At 48.5% G+C, this 20727-nt stretch overlaps 2 protein-coding genes and 1 long non-coding RNA gene across 4 annotated transcripts; all 3 read right to left on the bottom strand.

Annotated features, from left to right (window-relative positions):
- Positions 1-49: 49 nt before the first annotated feature.
- On the bottom strand, positions 50-6130 carry CCNG1 (cyclin G1). Of its 2 annotated transcripts, XM_027718774.2 has the most exons (7): positions 5999-6127; positions 5332-5595; positions 4058-4311; positions 3392-3470; positions 3209-3307; positions 2767-2961; positions 50-2129 (listed from the first exon to the last, which is right to left on the bottom strand). In XM_027718774.2, exons 2-6 carry the CDS (start codon positions 5593-5595, stop codon positions 2770-2772), a joined length of 888 nt encoding a protein of 295 aa, XP_027574575.1. In that variant the 5' UTR covers positions 5999-6127; the 3' UTR covers positions 50-2129; positions 2767-2769. The 2 variants fall into 2 exon arrangements, with proteins under 2 accessions (XP_027574575.1, XP_039241202.1); XM_039385268.1 differs by lacking the exon at positions 50-2129 and having other exon boundaries at positions 2766-2961; positions 5999-6130.
- A 479-nt stretch (positions 6131-6609) lies between these two features.
- On the bottom strand, positions 6610-11200 carry LOC120324007. Its single transcript, XR_005564995.1, has 2 exons — positions 11083-11200; positions 6610-7652 (listed from the first exon to the last, which is right to left on the bottom strand). It is a non-coding gene; the product is annotated as an uncharacterized LOC120324007 (long non-coding RNA).
- A 1453-nt stretch (positions 11201-12653) lies between these two features.
- On the bottom strand, positions 12654-15687 carry EGR1 (early growth response 1). Its single transcript, XM_027718804.2, has 2 exons — positions 15253-15687; positions 12654-14948 (listed from the first exon to the last, which is right to left on the bottom strand). The coding sequence occupies exons 1-2, from the start codon at positions 15485-15487 to the stop codon at positions 13651-13653; spliced, it is 1533 nt and encodes a 510-aa protein (XP_027574605.2). The 5' UTR covers positions 15488-15687; the 3' UTR covers positions 12654-13650.
- Between the last annotated feature and the right edge of the window lie 5040 nt (positions 15688-20727).

The raw sequence follows: 20727 nt of genomic DNA, 5'->3' as shown, positions 1-20727 counted from the left end.
AGTAAGAGAATACAAAGACTTTTCAAAGGAATAGGAAGGAGTCCCTAGGTAGGAAATGCTATCTTGCATTTATTCATTGCCAACACAGCGTGTGCAAATTGTTGACAGTGTATCTAGAAAGCTGTACATTTTTGTATATAGTTTTAAATTTAATAGCCACATTGTAAACTCAGCTATTATTTTATACAACCTTTTGCATTTGCCAATGAGGAATTTTGTACACACCATTAAGGACACAGCCATGAAACATTTCAACCACTTGTTATGGTTATGTACTATTAGATAAATAATGGAAGAGCTGAAGTCAGATTTGAACAGTCTAAGCTACTTAAGTCAGTCTTTTCAGTCTCGACACATTCACATCTCAAAGAATTTAGAGTAATTGTGGGGCAAGTTGAAAAAATTGTAATCAAGAACCTTGAGTTTCTCCTGTGGTTGTCCAGCCTTTCCCATGCAGCCACAACCTCTTAAAAAAAACAAAAACAACAAACTGAAAAAACTTCTCCATAATGTCTTACCTCCTGCCTGGAAGTTTTCCTCCAGGTACTGTTCGGGTGTAAGTCACTTTATAGGCTTCCTACTAAGATGTTTTATAACAAGAAAGAGAAAAGCTGCCCAGTTAAGCACATTTCAATGTTTAATTGAAAGGTACATATCTTAATATTGAGACAGGACAATGGGAATTGTATCCTCTCCCAGTAGGCCGAGCACACCTTTGTCCAAATCCCTGGAGTGCTTTGCACAAGCCAGGACAATGCCCAGGGAGCTCTGGCAGGTGCAATACCCAATTACATGGTTCATGTGCAGTCACTCCCATGAGCTCGTGAGACTTGATTAGTCCAGGACAGAGCTTTGGTATGGAGTCTTGTGTGAAAGGTTTAACTGGTTTGAATGGTTTCCCCCTCAGCTGTTCCCATAATGGGGAAGGCTTGGCTGGCTAACACCTAAGCCCACACTCTGATCTCTCCTTCTCCACTACACTGGTCCAAATGACAATCAGTTTTCACAGCCTGTTGCTAACATCCCCCATCCCACAGTGATGCAGAATTCAAGAGGACATGAGCAACGTTCCCCCAGCACCTCTAGTCATCTAACATACAATAATACATTCCTATTATTCACTTCCTTGTTAGCACTAGAAGCAGGATATGCCTCAAGCACTGATCTGGTCTGCAGAAAAAAAACAGTTATATTTCACAAAGGTTACCATTAGAGATCAGAGTTGAAGCAATCTTCAATGTTTCTCAACCAGATTGCTCCTACACACAGTCCAAGATGGGGAATTAGCTGCTGTGCCTGTGGCAATGTGCCTGTTCAGCATCAGCATTTACCTTTAGTACAGCAAAACTAATGTCAGATCTAGGGCATGTGAGCCAGTACTTTCCCTTGGCCTTCATTAGGTATCACAAAGTTTTACACTCTGGGAACTAATTCCTATTTGTAATCTCAGCAAACTACGGCTCTCACAAAACTGCAGTTACTGATGCTGTGTTAGTGACTGCCTTTTATAAGGAAATGCATTAAACTTTCCTCCTGCTCTAGCTACTCAACACCTTCAGTGGGTATCACAAAGGCTAATTTTTAATGTGTCTATGGTAGAAGGCCAGTGCCCTGCTCAGCAGGGACACGTGGTGACACTGCCCAAACAGCACGTCAGGTGGGCTGGCAGGAATTTGCTATTGTCAGCAGCAGTGAGTGGGATTAGTCTGTGTTTGATTAACACACTGCAGCACTGCACATCGTATCTTTCTAGTATCATGTAATCCTCGGAAAGTGAACCCGATTTTTTAAATTAAATATATGATTCAGCACCTGCAGTTACAGTAAACCAAGGTTAGATTACAGGAGCTGCTCTACAAACTGTAAGGTGTTAAAATTCCTTGTATTGTGGTGTTTCACTGAATAGCGAACAGTCTGCCAAGTAAGACTGAAAAGTGACACCACATTCTGTTGTAATCATCATGAAAAGAACGTATTTGCTGGGAGGATCTTTAGCCTGAAATGTTACATGTTCTTTCCATGAGTTGAGTTCTTCATTACTAAGATCATGGTTCAGACTTTGTTTCTCAGGTATTCATGTGCCTGTTGACAAGGTCACAGGATGTTTTTTCCTTCATTTTATTGTACTCCTGTAAAAACAAACAAACCAGTCAACTGAAGGGCTTTCTACAAGAGCCAAACAAAACATAAGATCTTAATGCAGCAAGACAACAGCAATACAGCAGGAAAGGTGTAGCCTCTGCAATTGAAGTCTGGGTAAGGAAGTAGTTCACAGTTTCTACAGAGTAAAACTGCAGTAACATGAATGACTGAATTACAGATTTTAGACTTTACTGAACAGTAAAAGGGTATTAAAACTGTCTTCCTTGTTAAGTGGTTTAAGTGAACAATTACAAGAAACTCATCCTAACAGGCTGATTTTACTTTTTTTTTTTAGAATAGGAGCAAGTCGAGTTTTTTCTCTGCCTTTTTACCAGCTTTACTCCAAATTTTAGTTTGAATGAGGTCCCAATGTCTACAGAACATTTCTGCTTCCAACAGCACACCAGAGGATGAGTTCTCCAGTGTTCATATATTAGGTTGTCACTTCTTTAGGTACAGCAGTGGCTCAAGCATGAACACGAGAACAGACCTGCCTCTAAGACAGGCCTACTGTGTTTATGTTACACATTTTCCATGAGGTAACCGACATGGAATAAGAAACTTCAAGGCAGTTAACAGCTAATTACTTCTACATTATCAGGAGTCGATTTTGCAAGGAGTTACCTTTTATGAGCTGGTCTCTGGAATGGTAGGAAGGTGTGTTATTCTGTAGTAGCTGTGTTTGAGCTGCCGTGCTGTACGTCCAGACACAATCCACTTTAATTTCTGGACATTTGGTTTGGAGCACTTGCTCGAGGAATATTCTGTAAGGCACTTTAAAACCAGTTCCTTCCAGAAGGTCAAATCTCTGTTGTTTATCTAAACAGCAAGACAGAAAAGATTCTGTCATTAATAACTAGTTAAATCCTTATTTCATACATGTACTTCCAGCTTCTTCATCTAAAATTTGGCCAAATATCCCAGGCCAAATGGAAAAAAAACAACAAAACACCACAACAAAGACAGAAAAGAAACCACTATGACAATGCACCTGCCCCTTCCCCACTGTGTAGACCCTTGCATGCATTTTAATTCTGTCCTCCCCTGAAACTTTGTGTGTACATACCTTGGAATGCAACTGCAGAAATTCCAATGCCTCTGTCAACTCCAGCAGCTTTTGTTCTTCTATCTCTAGTGCCATAATAGACAGTGCCAAGACAGAAGGCTGGAGAGAGAGAGACAACGTTTTTGAACACTGCTTTGTTAAGTTTCAGTAGTTTCACTGTCTTTGAACTTTCAAGATGTTTACCTTGGCTTTAGAAAACATGATTCTGCAGTGACAGGCCTTAAGCTGAGTCTCAAGTCTCTCAAAATTAAGGTACTTTCTCCTAGAATAAAAACAGACGAGTGAATGTAGAAAAATGCAAGTTTGAGCACGGCAGCATCACCCTGGGAACTCACAGAAGCAGCAACAATGTTCATTATCTAAACAAAGACCTCGTTTGTCCCAAAAGTTCTAGGGTTACAGTCAAACAGGTGTTCAGCTCTGGCAGTCCTAGTGCTAAAAATAAATGTTGTGTTACGCTGGGGAGAGTTGCAGTGTCAAAACAGGTTTAACAACAGGGAATTTTAGTGCTTACTAGCAAAAGGAATCTTTTTAAGCCAGATTTTGCAATCTTTGCAATAAGGCAATACTTTAATGCAGCATAAGCAGAGATTCATTATACCATCATTACTGAGCAAGTTTGGTTTTCAGCTCAGAGAGCAATACTCTTTAGATCAATTTATGCAAACAATGTTTAAAATAATATTAAACCACACATACTCACATTTATGATATTTACCAATAAAGGGAAAAGTTTGTGGGATTTTTAAAGTATAGAAAGGCCAATTACTTAAGCAATTTCCCTTATTTTTCTGCATAGGCTTCCTGATCATATGCAGTTAAGAGCAAAATTAGTATTAGCTATTTTACCTTTCACAGCTTAAATTGTCGTGAACGAGTGAATGATACAGCTGTAGAAATTGGAAGGCTGTTGTAGCTTTCACTTTCCAACTCAGCTTCTCCAATATGATTTTCTCCATTCTCATCATATCAGAAACAGTGAACCTGTACTGGCTTATCCGAATTAAGTCAGTGGCCAAGGGCACATTTCTTTCTTCTTCTGATGCCTTCACAGCCAAGTAGAAGCAGCTGAGTCCAACACAGCCCAAGTGTTTAGGCTGCACCTAAAGAAAAATTAATTGTTGTTACCTTCAGAGAGGAAGGCCTTTGATCAGCCATTACAACATGTAAGTACCAAACTGCAGGCACCAATGTATTGTAGGAAAAAATTATGGGAGGTAGGGGGGGCTGTTCTGTTTTTTGGAGATTGAGAACTAAGTCTTTTACCTTATATTCTTTTTATTTAACCAAAGAAGAAGACAGTTACACACTACAAGTTCCACCTCATTCATCTAAAAAGCAAGACTGCAGAACAATATATTTTGATTGAGGTAGAACTAGTTTCTTAATGAGGTTCTATAATAGCCTAATCAAAAGCTTTTAGGACTTTAAGTGTTGTACATATTGATACAAAAAAAATTGGAGTTTTCTAACTCTTTTAAAAAATATATATACACACACATATATATATGTACATATATAGATAGATTTATTCACAGACATTGCAGTCCACATTTTTACTGCTTATTTTGGATTCAGAAGTCTTTCAAATCATCATTTTCCCATCCAGCTTTCTCATTTTTGTTTTAACACACAAGGAAAACAAGCTTTTGTTCTTGTCCAGATTGTACAGTGGTAATCCTGTCTTGTCAGACAATTAAAAACAACCCAGGTCAGCATGTCACTTCTGCACAGGAGAATGGAGTGCTAACTGACGTTTCACCAGACTCTGAGTGCTGAACAGCATCTTGATATACACAGGCAGGTTGAAAAGGCAGTTAAATAAGAAGTAATTTAAGATGTTCTTGTATCCATGCGACAGGAAAGACAGTCTGTCTTGGTCTAACCCATTAGATGCTCTGCATTTCCCAGCCTATGGGCATCCTGAAGTTGACACTGATGCCCCATTCCTTGTCTTCTCCAGAGGAAACAGCTTTCTTAAGAATACTAAAATCTGAACAGGGAACACCTGGTGCAATCAGAATCTCTGGAAGGAGCTAAACCTTTAGCCATCTAAACCCAGTATGTTCTAACGCAATGAGCAGGAACTAACGATTGAGGGATTATACTTTAAAAAGCCTTACCTTCATTTTGGACAAGAATCTATCCAAGAAATTCACAGCCAGGGAAAACGTCTCCGTGTGGAAGCCAAAGAACTGAGTTAAGCTGAGCAGGTCTTTCACTTCGAAGTCCCGCAGCCGGGCAGTCATTCGGAGGCCATTGTCGTGAGCAGCCTCGACCAGCCTGAGCCCGGCGGGCTTGGGCTGAGCCCGCAGCTCCTGCTCCAGCAGCGCCGAGAGCTGGAGCAGCAGCTCCTCGGCCTCGGTGCTCGCCAGGGTGTCGATCATCTGCAACAACGAAACACCGCGAGCGTGTCAAGCAGCCGAACGGGGGAAAACTCACCGAGTTACAGCCGCCTCTAAAGCAAAGGCACACGGCCGGGCACAGGCGGGGTCAGCCCCAGTGATTCCCGGGTTATCCCCAGCCGCGGGTGACTCCCGGGATGTCAGGGGATGTGCGGGGGATGTGCGGGGCACGGCGGGGCCGCGCAGGCGCCGCCTCCCGGGACATGCCCGGGCCTGTCCCCTGCTCCTGAACCGCGGAGGTTCCGCCGGCAGACGAGCCCCCTGCTCGCTCCGCCGGCGGGACGGGGGGACAACGGGACCAGCCCCGACCCAGCGACCGCACCGCGCGGGACGGGCGCGGGGGAGCCAAACGCGCAGCCGGCGGGACCCGACCCCTCGCCCTTACCGTGTCCGTGCCGACCCGCTCCCTGCCCTGGCGGGGCGGCCGCGGGCCGGAGCGGTGCCGGGTCGGTGCCGGGGTCGGTACCGGGTCTGTTCCGGGGTCGGTACCGGGTCTGTTCCGGGCTCCGTCCGGTCCCGCGGGCACCGGGCGAGCGCTGCGGCCCCGCCCCGCCCGCCCCAGCGGCGCCCTCCGGTGGCCGCGCCGCGCCAGCACCGCCCGCCCGGCCCGGCGCCGCCTCCCGCCCGTCCCGCAGCCGGGACGCAGGATTTAGTCTATGTTTTTAAGCTCTAAGCCTGATTTTGAGCCTCCAAAACACAGCACTTGGTGTCTCCTTGTGATCCCAAAAACTGACCAAGTGAGCCTAGTTCTGAGCCCCCCAAACGTGGCACCAGGCTCTCTGCTTATGAGCCCGGAATCGCAGGACTCGGGCTCAGTTCCAAGCCGTCCGAACGCAGCACTGGATCTCTCTGTGGGAGCCCAAAAACCGACCGAGTGAGTCTGGTTCTGAGCCCCCAGAATTGCCCCGGAGTCATGGTTGAACCCCAGCCAGCAGTTGGGCACCAGCCCCCCCTGCAGTGAGGTGGGGAAGAGATCAAAGGAAAAAATCCAGCTCGTCGGGAGAGATCAGAATAGTTTAATGATGGAAACCAAGAAAAATACAATAATTTAATATTCATGATAATACATAACACTAACAATAGTAACAATAGCAGTGATAAGAACAATAATGACAAGGAGGCAGAGAGAGAAGCCCCAAAACAGCCAAGTGCTGCCCAACCCCACCCTCTCCTTTAACATTATAAATCCAAGATTTGATCCAGAGCACCACAAACTCTCAGTGCATGAAATTTTCATATTCCTGCTATTTTCTCTGTGTTCCATCCTGGGGACTCTGGGACTAAGGGAGGCATTGGCCATCTCGGCTGCCCGTGGCACATCACAGCTCCTAGGAAAATCCAAGGGAAGGGACAGAAGAGCTGGAAAGATGGAAAGTCACAGCCCAGGCTGAGCAGGGCCTGTGCCAACAGCATTTCCAACCTTTCCATCCACCACCTTTGGAGCACAGGGAACACCAAGCTTTGGCCTGCAGGGAGATGGGAACTGCAGCCAGAACTCTCCCATCCCCAAGGATGATAGACCCCTCTGAGGTATTTAATATCAAATACCATGGAAATTCTGAGGAATTAAAAAGTAAACAATACACTTTAAGTTCTACCACCTTAATTCACAAACATCCTCAGAGTTTGTACTTGATACCTCAAGTCCTGCATGACCCAGACTGCAGACTTGGGCTCATTGGGAACTGACAGGAAGCACAGAATAAAGTTCAGTCCTGTGCAGGGGCTCCCTGTGGAGCAGCATTTTAGTTTTTTAGTCACTGGCTTTTCCTGGTCCCCTGAGGCAGAGGATGATCCGTACATTTGTCTCTCCCTTATTTCTCAGACACTCACAGGCCGAGGTCCTGCTCTTTTTGCCCTCCCTCAGAGGCTGCATTTGCCCAGACCCAGAGGGTTGTCCATGGAGGTGAAGTAGTGTTGGCTGCTCCAGTGGATTTTCCTCCAATGCAGGCTCATGGGTCTGGAGGCTCTTGAGTTTGGCTGCTCAAACACCAAAGCATTTGACATCGCTGGGCTGAATTAAATGATTTTTTCCTGTCCTGAAAGAGAGGAGAAAAGGAAAGTTAAGCGCACTGTGGAAGTCAAAGGCTCCTCGCTTTCACACCTCTGTTCTGATTACTCACTACAGGGGGTTTCTTGTATAAAAAAATGAGAGATGTCAGCAAATAAAATGAAAAAGTGCCTTTTTTTATTCCTATTTATTAGCATTTTATTCCTACTTATTTCATACATAAAAAGGATGCCCATTTTTATTTATTGTATTCTTTGCCTTATTTTAACAGAACTATTTTCACTCCAGACCCCACTTGTGAGTTATTCTATCCTTTGCCAAGAATCTACAAGTGTGGAGTTTGCCCTCACAGAGCATTCTGGCTGTTGCCAACCGACAGCAGGAATGAACCATGAAAAGCATCATCAGAAAATAGAAGTTACAAACTTCTAGATGTAAGTCATGTTCTTTATGTTATGCTCCAAAGATATGTATTCCAGTGTTTGTCTCCAGGCACCCAGAGCTAGAAAATAAAACAGCTTTCTACTCCTTGTGAGTTCAGGGAGGAACTGGGAAGGAGGAAGAAAAAACACAAGCAAATGGGGAGAGGAGAACACCACTGCTCTCCTACCAATAAAAAAAAAAAACAAACAAACTGAAAACAACAAAAACCCAAAAAAAAAAAAAAAAAGCCCAACCCCCCAAACCCACCAAGAAGCTTAGTCTCAGATTCCTGAAGAAAATCAAAGGAACCGAAACTGCATAACTTGATGTGATTGTTTTCATACTCAAGACTAGAGCTACAGTTACAAGGTCACTTGAGCATTAACGTAAGTATTTCCTGGTAAGAACATCCAAGTCAGTTTTGTTTCCAGACATAAGGTGGCAGCACAGGATATCTAAAGCCTGCTGGCGCCATCTCTGATGGAGCCAAACAGCTCGGATCCGGGTATGACACAAGCTGCTCTCCCTAAAGTTGAGAAATGATCAGAAATCTCTAAAGCCTGCACAAAAGAACTCTGAGCATAACTCTTTCTTTCACCTACTACCATTTGGCTGTGTGTGCCTGAGAGTACAGAAGTTAGAAATCGTGGCCAAGACCTTTAATCACAAGTATCTTCAGAACAAAATGCTACTGCTGCACATTTCCTTCAACTTTGTCATGTTTCCAACTCTAGTTCCCTGATTAATTAGGAAGAAACGTTCTAGACAGTATTCTAAGAACCGCTGTTGACATTTTGTTCTAGGAAATTTGTAATAAGATTTCCTCATCGAGTCTGGCCCTTCATTTCCTTCTGTTCCAGTGTTCTTTCGGGTATTCCAATGACAAACAGAGTCAAAACCATTAAAAATGGTAAAACTGAATGCATTCACTCTGTAGCTTAATGACACTTCTTTGGCTAAGAAGTCAAAGCTCAGACTTTGTGTGAGCTTTGGTGTGTTTACAGTACTTTGAGGGTTCCCCAAGGCTGCTGTGACTAGAATTCCTGTAAATGCAGGCAAACCTGGAAGCACAGTTCCAGTTCATGCACTCAGCTTACAGAATGTCACGTGTTGGAATGCACCAGAAAGTTCAGTGACTTGCTCCATAGCTGGGCACATTCAGGTCGATAACCTGAGAGCCACACACACCTGTGCAGTCAAATGAGTGCAGCAATTTGGATAAACACATTTTACATATTCATTACGTAACATGATTTCAAGAGCTTCTAAAGCCATCCCCAGCTAACCTTGTCAGATTGGAGAACAGCCACTGACAGATAACAAGTAATGCTCAGTCTGCTTAAAAGTTTTAACTGCGTCTTAGCAAAAGACTGAAGGCATTCACTGCCTTTTACCCATCAAATCAAACTTCTGTCTCAAATCAAACTTCCAACTCTGATGTTCACAAGTCTATTTGTGATCAACAGTTTTATTGCTAGAGGAGAAGGCCACTGTCAAAGCACTTGGGATAGCAGAAGTCAGCTCATATTCCTCAGGTCAACCTAACAGAGGACACTGGAGACCAGAACTTTCAAGTATCAACGTTTATTGGTGGCATCATTGTGTAACATCATTGGCGTTTGGAGATACAAAAAAGTAGTAGGAAAAGCTCACAAAAGAAAAAGATGAGCCTATATGCTTATTAAAAAAAAAGTTCAAGAAGAATACTTTAGTGATGCTTTTGAAATATAAACATTAGAAATACTCCTCCGTAACCATCCATCATTTTCATTATGACTGTGCCAAACAATGATCACAAATTGAACCCTGCAAAGTGCCAGAGAATATGTATAAGCATCAGCCTCAGCTATTTGGAAGAGAGAGTTTCATTCATCAAGTCAAGACCATAAATCATTAAAGTCTATCAGTCAAGGCTGATTTTTAAAAACAAAGTCACTTTGATTGTAGCAAAAAAACTTAACTATTATAAAAGTTCTTGTTCTTTAGATACAGCTCATATTTCATCCTAGAGTCTCAGTGCACTTTAAAGCATGTAATCTCTTTTCTAGGTCTAACTAGTATTTGTTAGGGCTACATTAAGATGATGTACACGGGTAAAAACATGGGAGTGTTTAGCTCAAAAATCCCACAGCCAAGCCCTCTTCATAAATACATTAACTACACACATAACTCTGGGGGATTCCTGAGTCTACTGGGTCAAAAACAGAAAAAATTTTGAAATAAACAGCCACTTATACCAAAAAAATCAAGAAATACCCTAGACCTAGTGAAGAGTTTGGAGAAGTTCAGCCCTAGTTAACAGTTTGGTTTAGAAGGGGTCAAAGACACTCTTCATGAGCCAGCCTTCACCCACTGCATCCAGCTTTAGTCAAACCTGACAGTGGTGAACCTCTGCTTGGGGGTAGCCCTTCAAGGCCATCTGCTGCAGCTCAGACCACCTTCACTCCCCCCGATACTAGTTCAGAGTCTACAAAGTTATTTTTTCTAGGGTCACCTGAGGTCTTGCTCAGATGCACAAAATCACCCCTGTGGTCTGGACCTGCACCAGTGGGAGCCCCGGAGGAAAGGAGGACCCGCGGTCACGTATCTCTTCACTACAGTCTCTGCCTGCAGAGAAGTCTCTCCACTCCTCGTTAAGTCTCGTCTCTTCAGTCAAGGCCAGTGACCTACTTGGTCAGAGCAATTCTCAGTCTCAACAGAAATACCTGTAACAGCCGCATTTCACCACTTTTTATAGAGAGCCTCCAGTGGCATTTCCAGAGAACAACAGGACACAACGCAACGGGACACCCACAGGAGACACTGGGCTCTTAAGCATGCCTTAAGTGATTTTTAGCTCCTTATTTCTAAAGGGAAAGGAAACCTAATAATCATTTTTATCCGGTGCATATAAAGCACAGAGCAGCCGCCCGGGCTCGGACCGTCCAGGCGAAGAGTCGCTCGTGGAAGGGCCCCGCAGAGGAGAAGCCGGGGTGGGGAAGGTCCTGGTGGACACGGTCCCCGGGCTCTGCAGGGGCGTCAGGCGGGCATCCTACCTCTTTCGGGGGGAGCGACTCGGCCCCTGCTGCCGACACGGACCGGCAGGAGCCCGGGACAGCGGCCGCAGCGGGGCCGCTCCCGGGGCTCGATCGGGGCCATTCCCGGGGCTCGATCGGGGCCATTCCCGGGGCTGGATCGGAGCCATTCCCGGGGCTGGATCGGGGCCGCTCCCGGGGCTGGATCGGGGCCGTTCCCGGGGCTGGATCGGGGCCGTTCCCGGTCCATGCCCGGGGGGGGCGGTGTCTCCGCAGGGTCCGCAGCGGCTGCGCGGAGCGGCCCCGGAACGGCCGGGGCAGGAAACGCCTTTTTTGGGCCTCGGAAGTGCCATAAAAGGCCGCTCAGGAAGAGCCAAATATGGCCCGCGCGGTTCCGGCGGCCGCGGCGCTTCCGCCCGCCCGGGGCCGCGTGACGGGGCCCGGGCGCGCCCCCGAGAGCCGCGTGCGCGCGCGGGGCCCCCGCTCGGGTCGGAGCCGGGGCTTGGAATCGCCGACAGCTTTGGATCGCCGACAGCTTTAGATCACCGGCAGCCGGGCTTTGACTCGGGCGAGCGCGGTTCCTGCCCGTGAGTGGGGGGAAAAAAGGTTCTTCCCTCCCTCCCCCCGCGCTGCGCTTCCCGCAGGGAAAGGGCTTCCCCCGGTCGGTGGCAGCACCTGCTGGTTCCCTGGGAACAGCCTCTTTGGAACCGGCTCGTCCTCCCAGCTGGACTAGAAGAGAACTTTTTAAGAATCGGATGTCCTTGTCTTCGGGCCACCGGCCAACGGGAGATCCCGCAGAAAACGCGCGGTCGGTGCTTTCCCAGCCCGGCAATCTGCTCGCTTTTTATGGGATGAAGGCCATGAAAATAGCGTGTATCCCAGCGACTCACAACCCTAAACACCAGTGATCTGTAGAGAGCCCACCAGAAAAGACAGACACCAGAACCCTGTTCTGTACCTGCACCACTAGTTCTCAGGGATGAAACTCCTCTGACTTCAGTCTGCAGTGGCCACATAACCCCTGGAATGTATTTCAAACCATCCCCTAAGGAAGGGTTTTCTCCTACAAATACTGACACAGCTGTAATAAAGTCTGACAGGGCCACACATTTACATGCCCTGTGTTGTGTCAAAGAGGAACTCGCGACAGCCCTCAGCTGAGCAGGGCCACCTTCTGTCAACCAGCCATTATGACTGAGCTTATTGTATTTCCAGCCTTAAAACTGCTCTATTATCTTCCCACCCAGTATGATTTCTGGCTACCTACAAACACAGTTGAGATTCTAATTTTCTACCTTAACTTTCAGCACTGGAAGAGTCGGTTTTCTTCCCAAGATTAGCTCACATGCTTCTGGAGAAGCCAGAAAACAGCAATCATGGCTACTTCAAAAGAGCAGGTAATGCACCTAATGCAAGGATGCGGGTGCTCCATCCAAGCCTTTGCAAGCGACTGGACATGAGAATGATCTCCTTTCTTTAGACAGGTATTTTTCCAGGAGACAAGCAGCATTTGTGGCTTTGCAGCCACTAAGGGAGTCAGGATTGCTGTGGCACAGTCTTCCTGTGTAGTAACTTAAAGGAAAACGTGGAAGTCTGCACGACTTGATATTTTATTTATTTTTTTCTGAAGGGTATTGTACACCAAATATCCCATTGGCAGGAAAGCGCATTCAATGTGTTTAGAAGCCAAACAGTCACTTTCATTTTAACAAACACAATTATAAAGTAAAAATAAACCACAAAATAATGAACTGCATGTTCATAACATACAAAAATTGCTGCCTACTCAGTAGGTAACTACAACATTCCAACTCCTGAATATATATATAAATTTACATTTTTGTAACAAAAATAGACTTTGAGAGGTGTGGGATTTTTTTTTTTTTTGCTTACATTCCATCCCTCAGGCCTTTCTCCTGCTCCTCTCCCCACCCATTCCCTGCTTTCCTTTACATTCTTTGAGTAACATCCCTTTCACTTTAAGGCAAGATGCAAAGCATCCATTCACACAAATGCATGACGTCAGCAAGGCTTCACAAAAAGGCACCAAGACTTTTAACTTTTAAAACAAAACTTCTGCCACATGTGAGTGTCTCATCAGATGATATTTACACAGCATCACTCTAACATGCTCAAATACAGTAAGTGCTGTTCCCAAAGAAGTTTGAAACGCGTTACAGCATTGTCACTGAAATAGAATTAACATTTACAAAATATGGCCCTGCAAACTCCAAATAATACAATATGAATATGCAAAGATTTTTTTTTCCACATCAATAGTACCCTAAAGGAAAGCAAAACCATGGCACATGTACAATTTACATCAGCTAGATACTTAATCAAAAGTCCTTTCTTCCTAATAAAAGACTATTGTTTACGGGGAAAATTATATTGAACTTATATCCACAGTCCATGCAAATTAAGTCATTCAACAGAGGTGGAAAACTTAAGCAGCAGTTGTTTCAGGCAGCTGAAGTTTAAACTAAAGTTAAATAGCCTTGCAACGTATGGTGTTGGGGGAGTAATTGGAGACTCCATGTCTGATAATACCAATGGAAAAGGTAAATTCTCCTGTTCCAGAAGGTCATCTCAGCAGATCTCAATTGTCCTTGGAGAAAAGGCTGAGTTCATGTCTGAAAGTGCTGAGGTCACCTGAGAGCTGAAATTATTGGTGACCCCTGGAGATGAGAAGGAGGTGGCCACTTGGGTCTGAAAAGTGGCAGTGCCAGAGGGATAAGTGGTTGCTATAGAAGGGGAGGGGAATGTGGTGTGTGCAGGGGACGGATAGGAAGACGGAGCAGGAGAGGAATACACTGTGCGCACTGGTGAGGGATAAGTGGTGGTGATGGAGGAAGGGTAGGATGTAGTCACAGAGGATGAATAGGCAGGAATTGGGGAAGCAGTTGAGACTGGAGCTGCCTTTTCCACTTTCTTGTCCTTCTGCCTAAGGTGGATTTTAGTGTGCCTCTTCCTCTCATCACTCCTGGCAAACTTTCTGCCACAAATGTCACAGGCAAATGGCTTCTCCCCTGTGTGCGTGCGGATGTGCGTGGTCAAGTGGTCGCTCCTGCTGAAGTTCCGCATGCAGATGCGGCACTGGAAAGGTTTCTGTCCCGTGTGGATGCGGATGTGCCGCGTCAGCTCATCGGATCGGGAAAACCTCCGGTCACAGGACTCCACGGGGCAGGCGTAGGGTCGCTCGTGAGGAGGGGTCTTGCTGGGACGGTTTGGGTATTTCCTCATCCTGCTGGGCTTGATCAGCTGGGACTGATAGTTAGTGTTGAGGGTCTTCAACTCCTGGGAACCAGTCTGAGTAGCAAATGCCTTAATAGTGGACAGTGGCGTGAGGGAAGGCTGCTGTGCTCTGGTCTCCAGGGCTGGGAAGGGCTTCTGATCAGCCGGAACAAGACTGAGCTCTCCCTGTTGCTGAGGGAACAGGTAATCCGGGATCATTGGCACCTGAAAGTTGGTTTTAGCAGTCGGATAAGCTGGAGGTGGGTACTGGATGGGGGCTCCAGAGGGGTTGGGGAAGGACTGGGTCTGCGATTCAGGGAAAATGTCAGAGCTGGAATTGGGAAACGTTGGTGCAGCTGAATAGATTGGACTGTTCTCGCTGGCTTGGACTGAGCAGCTCAGTGGGGAGCTCTGCGAGGAGGAGGACGGCGATGATGAAGTAGGCGTCGAGGTGGGAGGTGCATTAGCCATGCCCACCAGCCCACTGACGAGGCTGAAGAGAGGCTCTGGCCATAAGGTGTTGCCGCTGTTGGGGGCCGGCTCTAAGGAGAAGCGCCCCGTGTAGGTTATCGGCGGCAGCCGCGTCGTTTGGTTGGGATAGCTGGTTTCTGGCAGGCTTTTCTCGTTGTTCAGGGAGATTTCGGGAAAAGTGTCTGAAAAGAGAGGAACAGCGATTACTTCCAGCAGCCACCGCAGCCGCTGCCGGAGCTTCGCGAGCCATCCCCAGCGCAGCGCAGCCCCAGATTCTGGTTAATCACTAATTGAGCGTAACATATTGCAGCGCCGCTGGCAGCGCTCCAGCCGCAGCCAGTCCGGAGCTCTGACGCAAACAGGAGGATCCCCCCGCGCGGCCGCCGGGACCGGGGGCGCCGCTGCAGCGCGGAGCTCCCGCAGGCGCCGCTGCCCCCGCGGCGGACCGGGACTCCCCGCCCGCCCGGGCCGGGTCAGCGCGCTTACCTGCCGCCAGGTGCTCGAAGTGCTGCTCCCCGGGCTCCCCGGCGGCGCCGAAGCCCCCGCTCTCGGGCGCCCCGGGCGGGGCGAGGAACTGCGGGCCCCCGCCGCCGAGCAGCATCATCTCCTCCAGCTTGGGGTAGTGAGTGTCCATGGCGGGGGGCGAGTGCGGGAAGGCGCCAAAGGGGTCGGAGATCTGCAGCGGGGGCAGGAGCTGCATCTCCGCCTTGGCCGCGGCCATGAGGGCGCGGGGCTCCGGCTCTGACGGGTGATGGCGATGGCGCTGCCGCCGCGGGGCCGGCGGACGGGCCGGCTGCGGCGAGGCGGCCGTCGCCTGCTGTGCGCCCCGCGCCGCGGTGGCCCCGGCGCTGCCCGCTGGAAGCGCTCGGCTCCCCGCCCGCCCGCCCGGGGCTCCCCCCGGCTGTGCCCGCTGGAAGCGCTCGGCTCCCCGCCCGCCCCAACACCGCCCCTATATATCGGGTCTCACCGGCCGCGCGCCGCCCCGGCCATGACGTACATGGCCATATATGGAAAGCAGGAAGCCCTTATATGGTTGCGGCCTGGAGGACCCCGCCTGGCGTCAGCGCCTGGCACCGGGGAAAGCCGGGCCGGGGGGCCCCGCCCGCCCCGCGCCGGGAGCCCCGCGCCCCGTGCGGGGCTGTTCCCGGCCGCGGGCAGCGCCTCCGCAGCGCCTCGGCAGCGCCGCCGGCCCCGGGGAGCGGGGTCCCCCGGCCCCCGCCGGCCGCGGCGGCGCCGCCGGAAACCCCCGCCGCACTTTCCATATAAGGGAACGGCCTTATAAGTCCCGGTTCCGGCGGAGGCTCCCGCTCCTTATATGGCGGTTCCGGCTCCGGGTGGGGGGGGCGCTGAGCCAAGGCTGCAGCCGGCCGCGCGCCCGCCCCCGGGGCCGCGGGAACGCGCGGGCGCTGCCCGAGCGGGCGGTGCGGGGGGTGCCCGGAGGATCCCGGGGCCGTTCGCCCTCACCCCGTGTTTGCTAAGCTCGCACTGCTCGACCTCCCCCCACACACACACCCCCCTCAGCCCCCGCGGAGGAGCCGAGCGCCGGCGGCTCACGGTCAGCTCGGCAGCCCCGGTGCGGAGGAGTTTTCTGGGCGCTGGCAGCGCGCCCAGGGCGGGAGCTGCCCGCTCCCGGAAAAGGGGAATCTCCGGGATTCCAGCGGGCCTGCCGGGAGAGCCCTGCTCCCTCCGCCCGCTCCTGGCGAGAGCGGCGGAACCCAGACCGGGGCAGACCCGGGCTCCGCGCGGCGGGGAGCGGGGCACGGATACAAACAGAGCCGCGGGTACCACACGGCCGCGGCCGCCACTGACAGCGAGTGACAGCGCTCGGGACTCCGCTCTCGCCCCTCGTTAGGGCCGTCCCTTGGCGCGGCCGCCGCTCCCTCCCCGCACACACCGGCCCCGCACGGAACCACCGCGCACCACCGCGGGAGCGCCGGCGGGGCCGGGGGAGCCCCGGGCGCTATAAATAGCGGCCCCGGCGGTGCCACCGCCCCGCCCCGGCCCCGCCCGCGCGGCCCCGCCGGCGGGGCTCCCCCGGCGCGCGCCCGGGCGGCGGCGGCACCGGCGACGCAGTGCGGCCGCAGTGCGCGTGCGCGGGGCCGCCGCCGGGGCTTCCCCGCAGTGCGCGGGGACCCGCGGGGGGGGGGCGCGGCGGGACCGGCCCCGGGGGCACCGGCGGCACCGGCGGCGCGGGGAGGGGCGGCAGCGGCGCGGCCCGCGGTCCCCTTGCCTGGTCTGGCCGCGCCTGACACGTCCGCGCTGTGCCGGGCATCCCCCCCGCTCTGCGGGCGGGCGGTTGTGTAACTCACCGCGCTCCGCCGCCTTTGCGGGTTATATCCGAGTTGCAGGGCTCTGCCCGCCCGCTTTTATGGAATATTTAAACTTCTGCCGTGTGCACGGGTTTAACCGAGTTGCTATATTTAGGGCAGTGCCTTGTCAGTGTCGCTGTGCGGTGCCTCCCACACTGAGGCATTTCCAGCTTAAAACCAGCGATGGGTTGTAGCCGCACGATGCCTCCGGGAAAAATGGGGAAGGCTCCCGCTTATCCGCAGCTGGCGGTGCCGAATGGCAGCTAATACACATCTGTTCTTTGGTACTTGCTCTTTGTGGAGAGAAATCGTACTAGTTTTCAAACGTCAGTGCGCCAGGCCAGACCTCTATCTTGAAAATGTGATTTGGTGCTTTTCGTTTTTTAACAAATACCTGCTGCAGGGTTTGTGACGTGCCATACATAATGATTACAACTAGTCTGTTTTTCACCAGCCTGTCACAGTGTGGAGCTCTGTTAGAAAGGGATGAGTAGCAGAACTTGACTTTTTCTACAAACACCATAGTTTGTTTTGGCTTCTGAACATGTTTACTGACACTGCAGAAGCCATTGCATCTTTCTTTCCCTCTTTTCTTTATGCTATTCTTTTTCAAGATCAGAAACACCTGCCTGATTCCCAGAGAATTTCATTCATACACTCTGCATACGTTAGGCCCAATATTCCTTTACTGGTGTTGAACTACATAATTCAGACAAATTTTGTTTTGTTTTTCCAAATCTGAAATCACAAAGAGATGAAAAAAAAAATCTATTGCTTTCTTCCTTTTCAATTATCTCAGATATTTTTTGTTAACTGCTGTTTTCATGACCAGCTTACTTCAAGTCTTGCCAACCTGTACTGTGACTAAAAGTAGAGTGGTCACTGTTGGCACTGAATTAACTAAGTTCAACTCTGAGTGCAAGAAAAGTTAATTGACTTTATCTTTGTAACTTGCCTGGTGTTCTAATACAAATTTTGGTTCAATTAGATGCACTTTTCACTTCATCCACAAACAGCTTCCTTGTGTCTGGAATGCCCACTGACTTTTGGCAAAATTCAGTCATTTTCTTTCAGAACTGTTGGTTTTGCCTGGATATGTAATAATAACAGCATCAATCATAATTTCTCTGGGTCTCACACTAATTGTTCAAATACACATGCCTTCAATTGTCTTTATCCTGAACCTCCAACTACCTTATCCTGTTCTCTCCTCTGTTTCCCCTGGATACTGTTTTTAATATTCCAGACTGTAAAACAAGATATTAGATATCCCTTTAAAAAGTTTTATTATTCTCCAATTTTATCATTCTCTGCCCGAATAATTAGAAAAGAGGGGCTATTGCAGCTTTTTAAAGAAATGCTGTAGAATTGTTTCTATCCTCTCACCCTGCACTCCAGAACCAAGCCACCTGATTTTAAAAACTGATATTTTTATGCACTGTATTGCAGGATATTCTACAGATGTATTAAACTTATTTATAATTAATTTTTCTTTCTTTGCAGTTGCATTCATTACAATAAAAGTCTGTCGCTTTTGGATGGGGCACAGAGGGAATGGGTATAAATGCACTCATAAATGAGGAAATACTTAAATCTCAGCAGCCTTTTTGGTCCTGTGAGGAGTGAACACCAGGTTTTTTGAATGCATGGCTTTGCTGTAGTGACTGAGACAATGTTTGCTGCAGAATTCTCCCCCCAGTGTGGTATGTGGTTCTCTTTGCTCTGTGCACAGGCCCTCGCTGCTCCTGCTGGCTGTGGCAGAGCTGTCCATCACCCAGGAGAGGGAACTCTTCCCTGTGATTACTCTAGAGTAAGGTATGCTCTACAAAAATTAAATAGAGCAGGGATTGTGTAAGAATCGGGTTGCTTGCTTGGTTTTTTTTCCTGATCTCAGACATTATAGATGAGCAGCAAGATGATGTCATCGATTTTTCTCAGAAATCTAAGGCAGCCGAGGGCTTTCCCCTCAGGCTTTCCTGCTCTGATTTAAAGAAAACCCTTTAAAAATAGTTCATTTGGGACACATGGATTAACAGACTTCAAAAGCTAGTACAGTACTTGAAGTATCCAAACATTTCCCTGGTGCTGAAGAGCACCTCTGCTCTGGTGAACCTTAATCCTCCAGTTGAGGTAATTTGGCTGCAGTTGCCAAGAGACAACGCTTCCCTCAGTTTGCTGTTAGCCCTGTGACAAATGGTATTAGGTCTCCTATGGTATCAGGATGAGTAAGACGGTTCACCATATACTGGTGTCCTCTTTGTCCCTGCAGAATTAATATATGAGAAATATCGGTAAGGTAAAGGTAAGAAGGTAGTGGAAGAAAAGCAAAGCAGGTAACAATTATGAGCATTCAACAAGTGTTACCAATGAACAAAGACAACAGATGCCTCTGCCAGTGCTGGGATCTCACTGCTGCTGTTACACAAGCAATCATTTTCCTCCTTTGGTCATTCACTTTCTTCTTCAGAACAAAAATCACTGATGCCATCTACCATATGTGTGTGTATCTCCAGACATGAAGGATTATTTAAGATGCCAGGCAGACTCAATGTACTGAAGCTAAGGAAGTCTTCTGACATTAGGTTAACGTTTCATTTGGGGTAAGATTAAAAAAAAAGAAATACAAATTATAAGCAGAAAGCACTTCATCATTCACAACTACTGCCCAGCTGAAACTGTAGCCCCTGATGTGGGCCTTGTATTCTGTAGGGGAAGTCGGGCTGGTGGTAGTGACAGAAAGAAAAATGTTGTGAAAGAGCAATTTAATTGTGTGTTCCTAGCCCAGCACAAGGAACACACACTGCAAGTGAAGTGTTACATAACACAGCCTTGGGAAAAAGCACAACAACTCTGAGTGCAAATAAATCAACCCTGGGACCAGTGACTACTAAACCAATACAATGAATGCTCGTAACAAATCTGGTTTAACACACTCTGGTTAGAGCTGTCATTATCTCACCCCTTGGTGCTCCACAATAGGGCACCAAAAAGGACTGTTGTGGTTTAAACTCAGCCAGCAACTAGGCACCACGTAGCCTCTACCTCACACAGTCCCCACCCCACGATGGGATGAGAAGGACAATCAGGAAGAAAGTGAAAACCCCTGGGCTCAGATAAGAAAAGTTTAATAACTGAAACAAAGTAAAATATAATACTGCTACTAATAATGATAATAACAATAACAATAATAGTAATGAAAAAGAGAGAGAGATAAAACTCAAGATGCACAGCACAATTGCTCACCACCTGCAGCCCAGCAGCGATGGCCAGTTTCTGACCAACTGCCCCCAGTTGACATTTTCTGGTGTGGAATATCCCTGTGGCCAGTTTGGATCAGCTGTCCTGGCCACGTTCCCCACCAGCTGGTTGTGCACCTGCTCACTGGTAGAGCACGGGAAACTGCCAAGTCCTTGACTTACGGTACTGAGCAACAAAACATCAGTGTTCATCAACATCAGTTATCAACGTTATTCTCATACTAAATCCAAAACACAGCACTGCTCCAGCTACTAAGAAGAAAATTATCCCAGCTGGAACCAGGCCAGGCACAAAGATCTTCTTTTCTCTCAAGATGTTGTAAGTTACTGAAAATAAATAAGCAAGGTGCTTCACCTTGGACAGAGTATATATTGATACCTCCGGTATCAACAGA

The sequence above is a fragment of the Pipra filicauda genome, unplaced genomic scaffold, assembly GCF_003945595.2.
Source record: "Pipra filicauda isolate LSUMZ 115617 unplaced genomic scaffold, ASM394559v2 scaffold3_size10097308_pilon, whole genome shotgun sequence".
Lineage (NCBI taxonomy): Eukaryota > Metazoa > Chordata > Aves > Passeriformes > Pipridae > Pipra > Pipra filicauda.
This window is presented reverse-complemented; position numbering and strand designations above follow the sequence as displayed.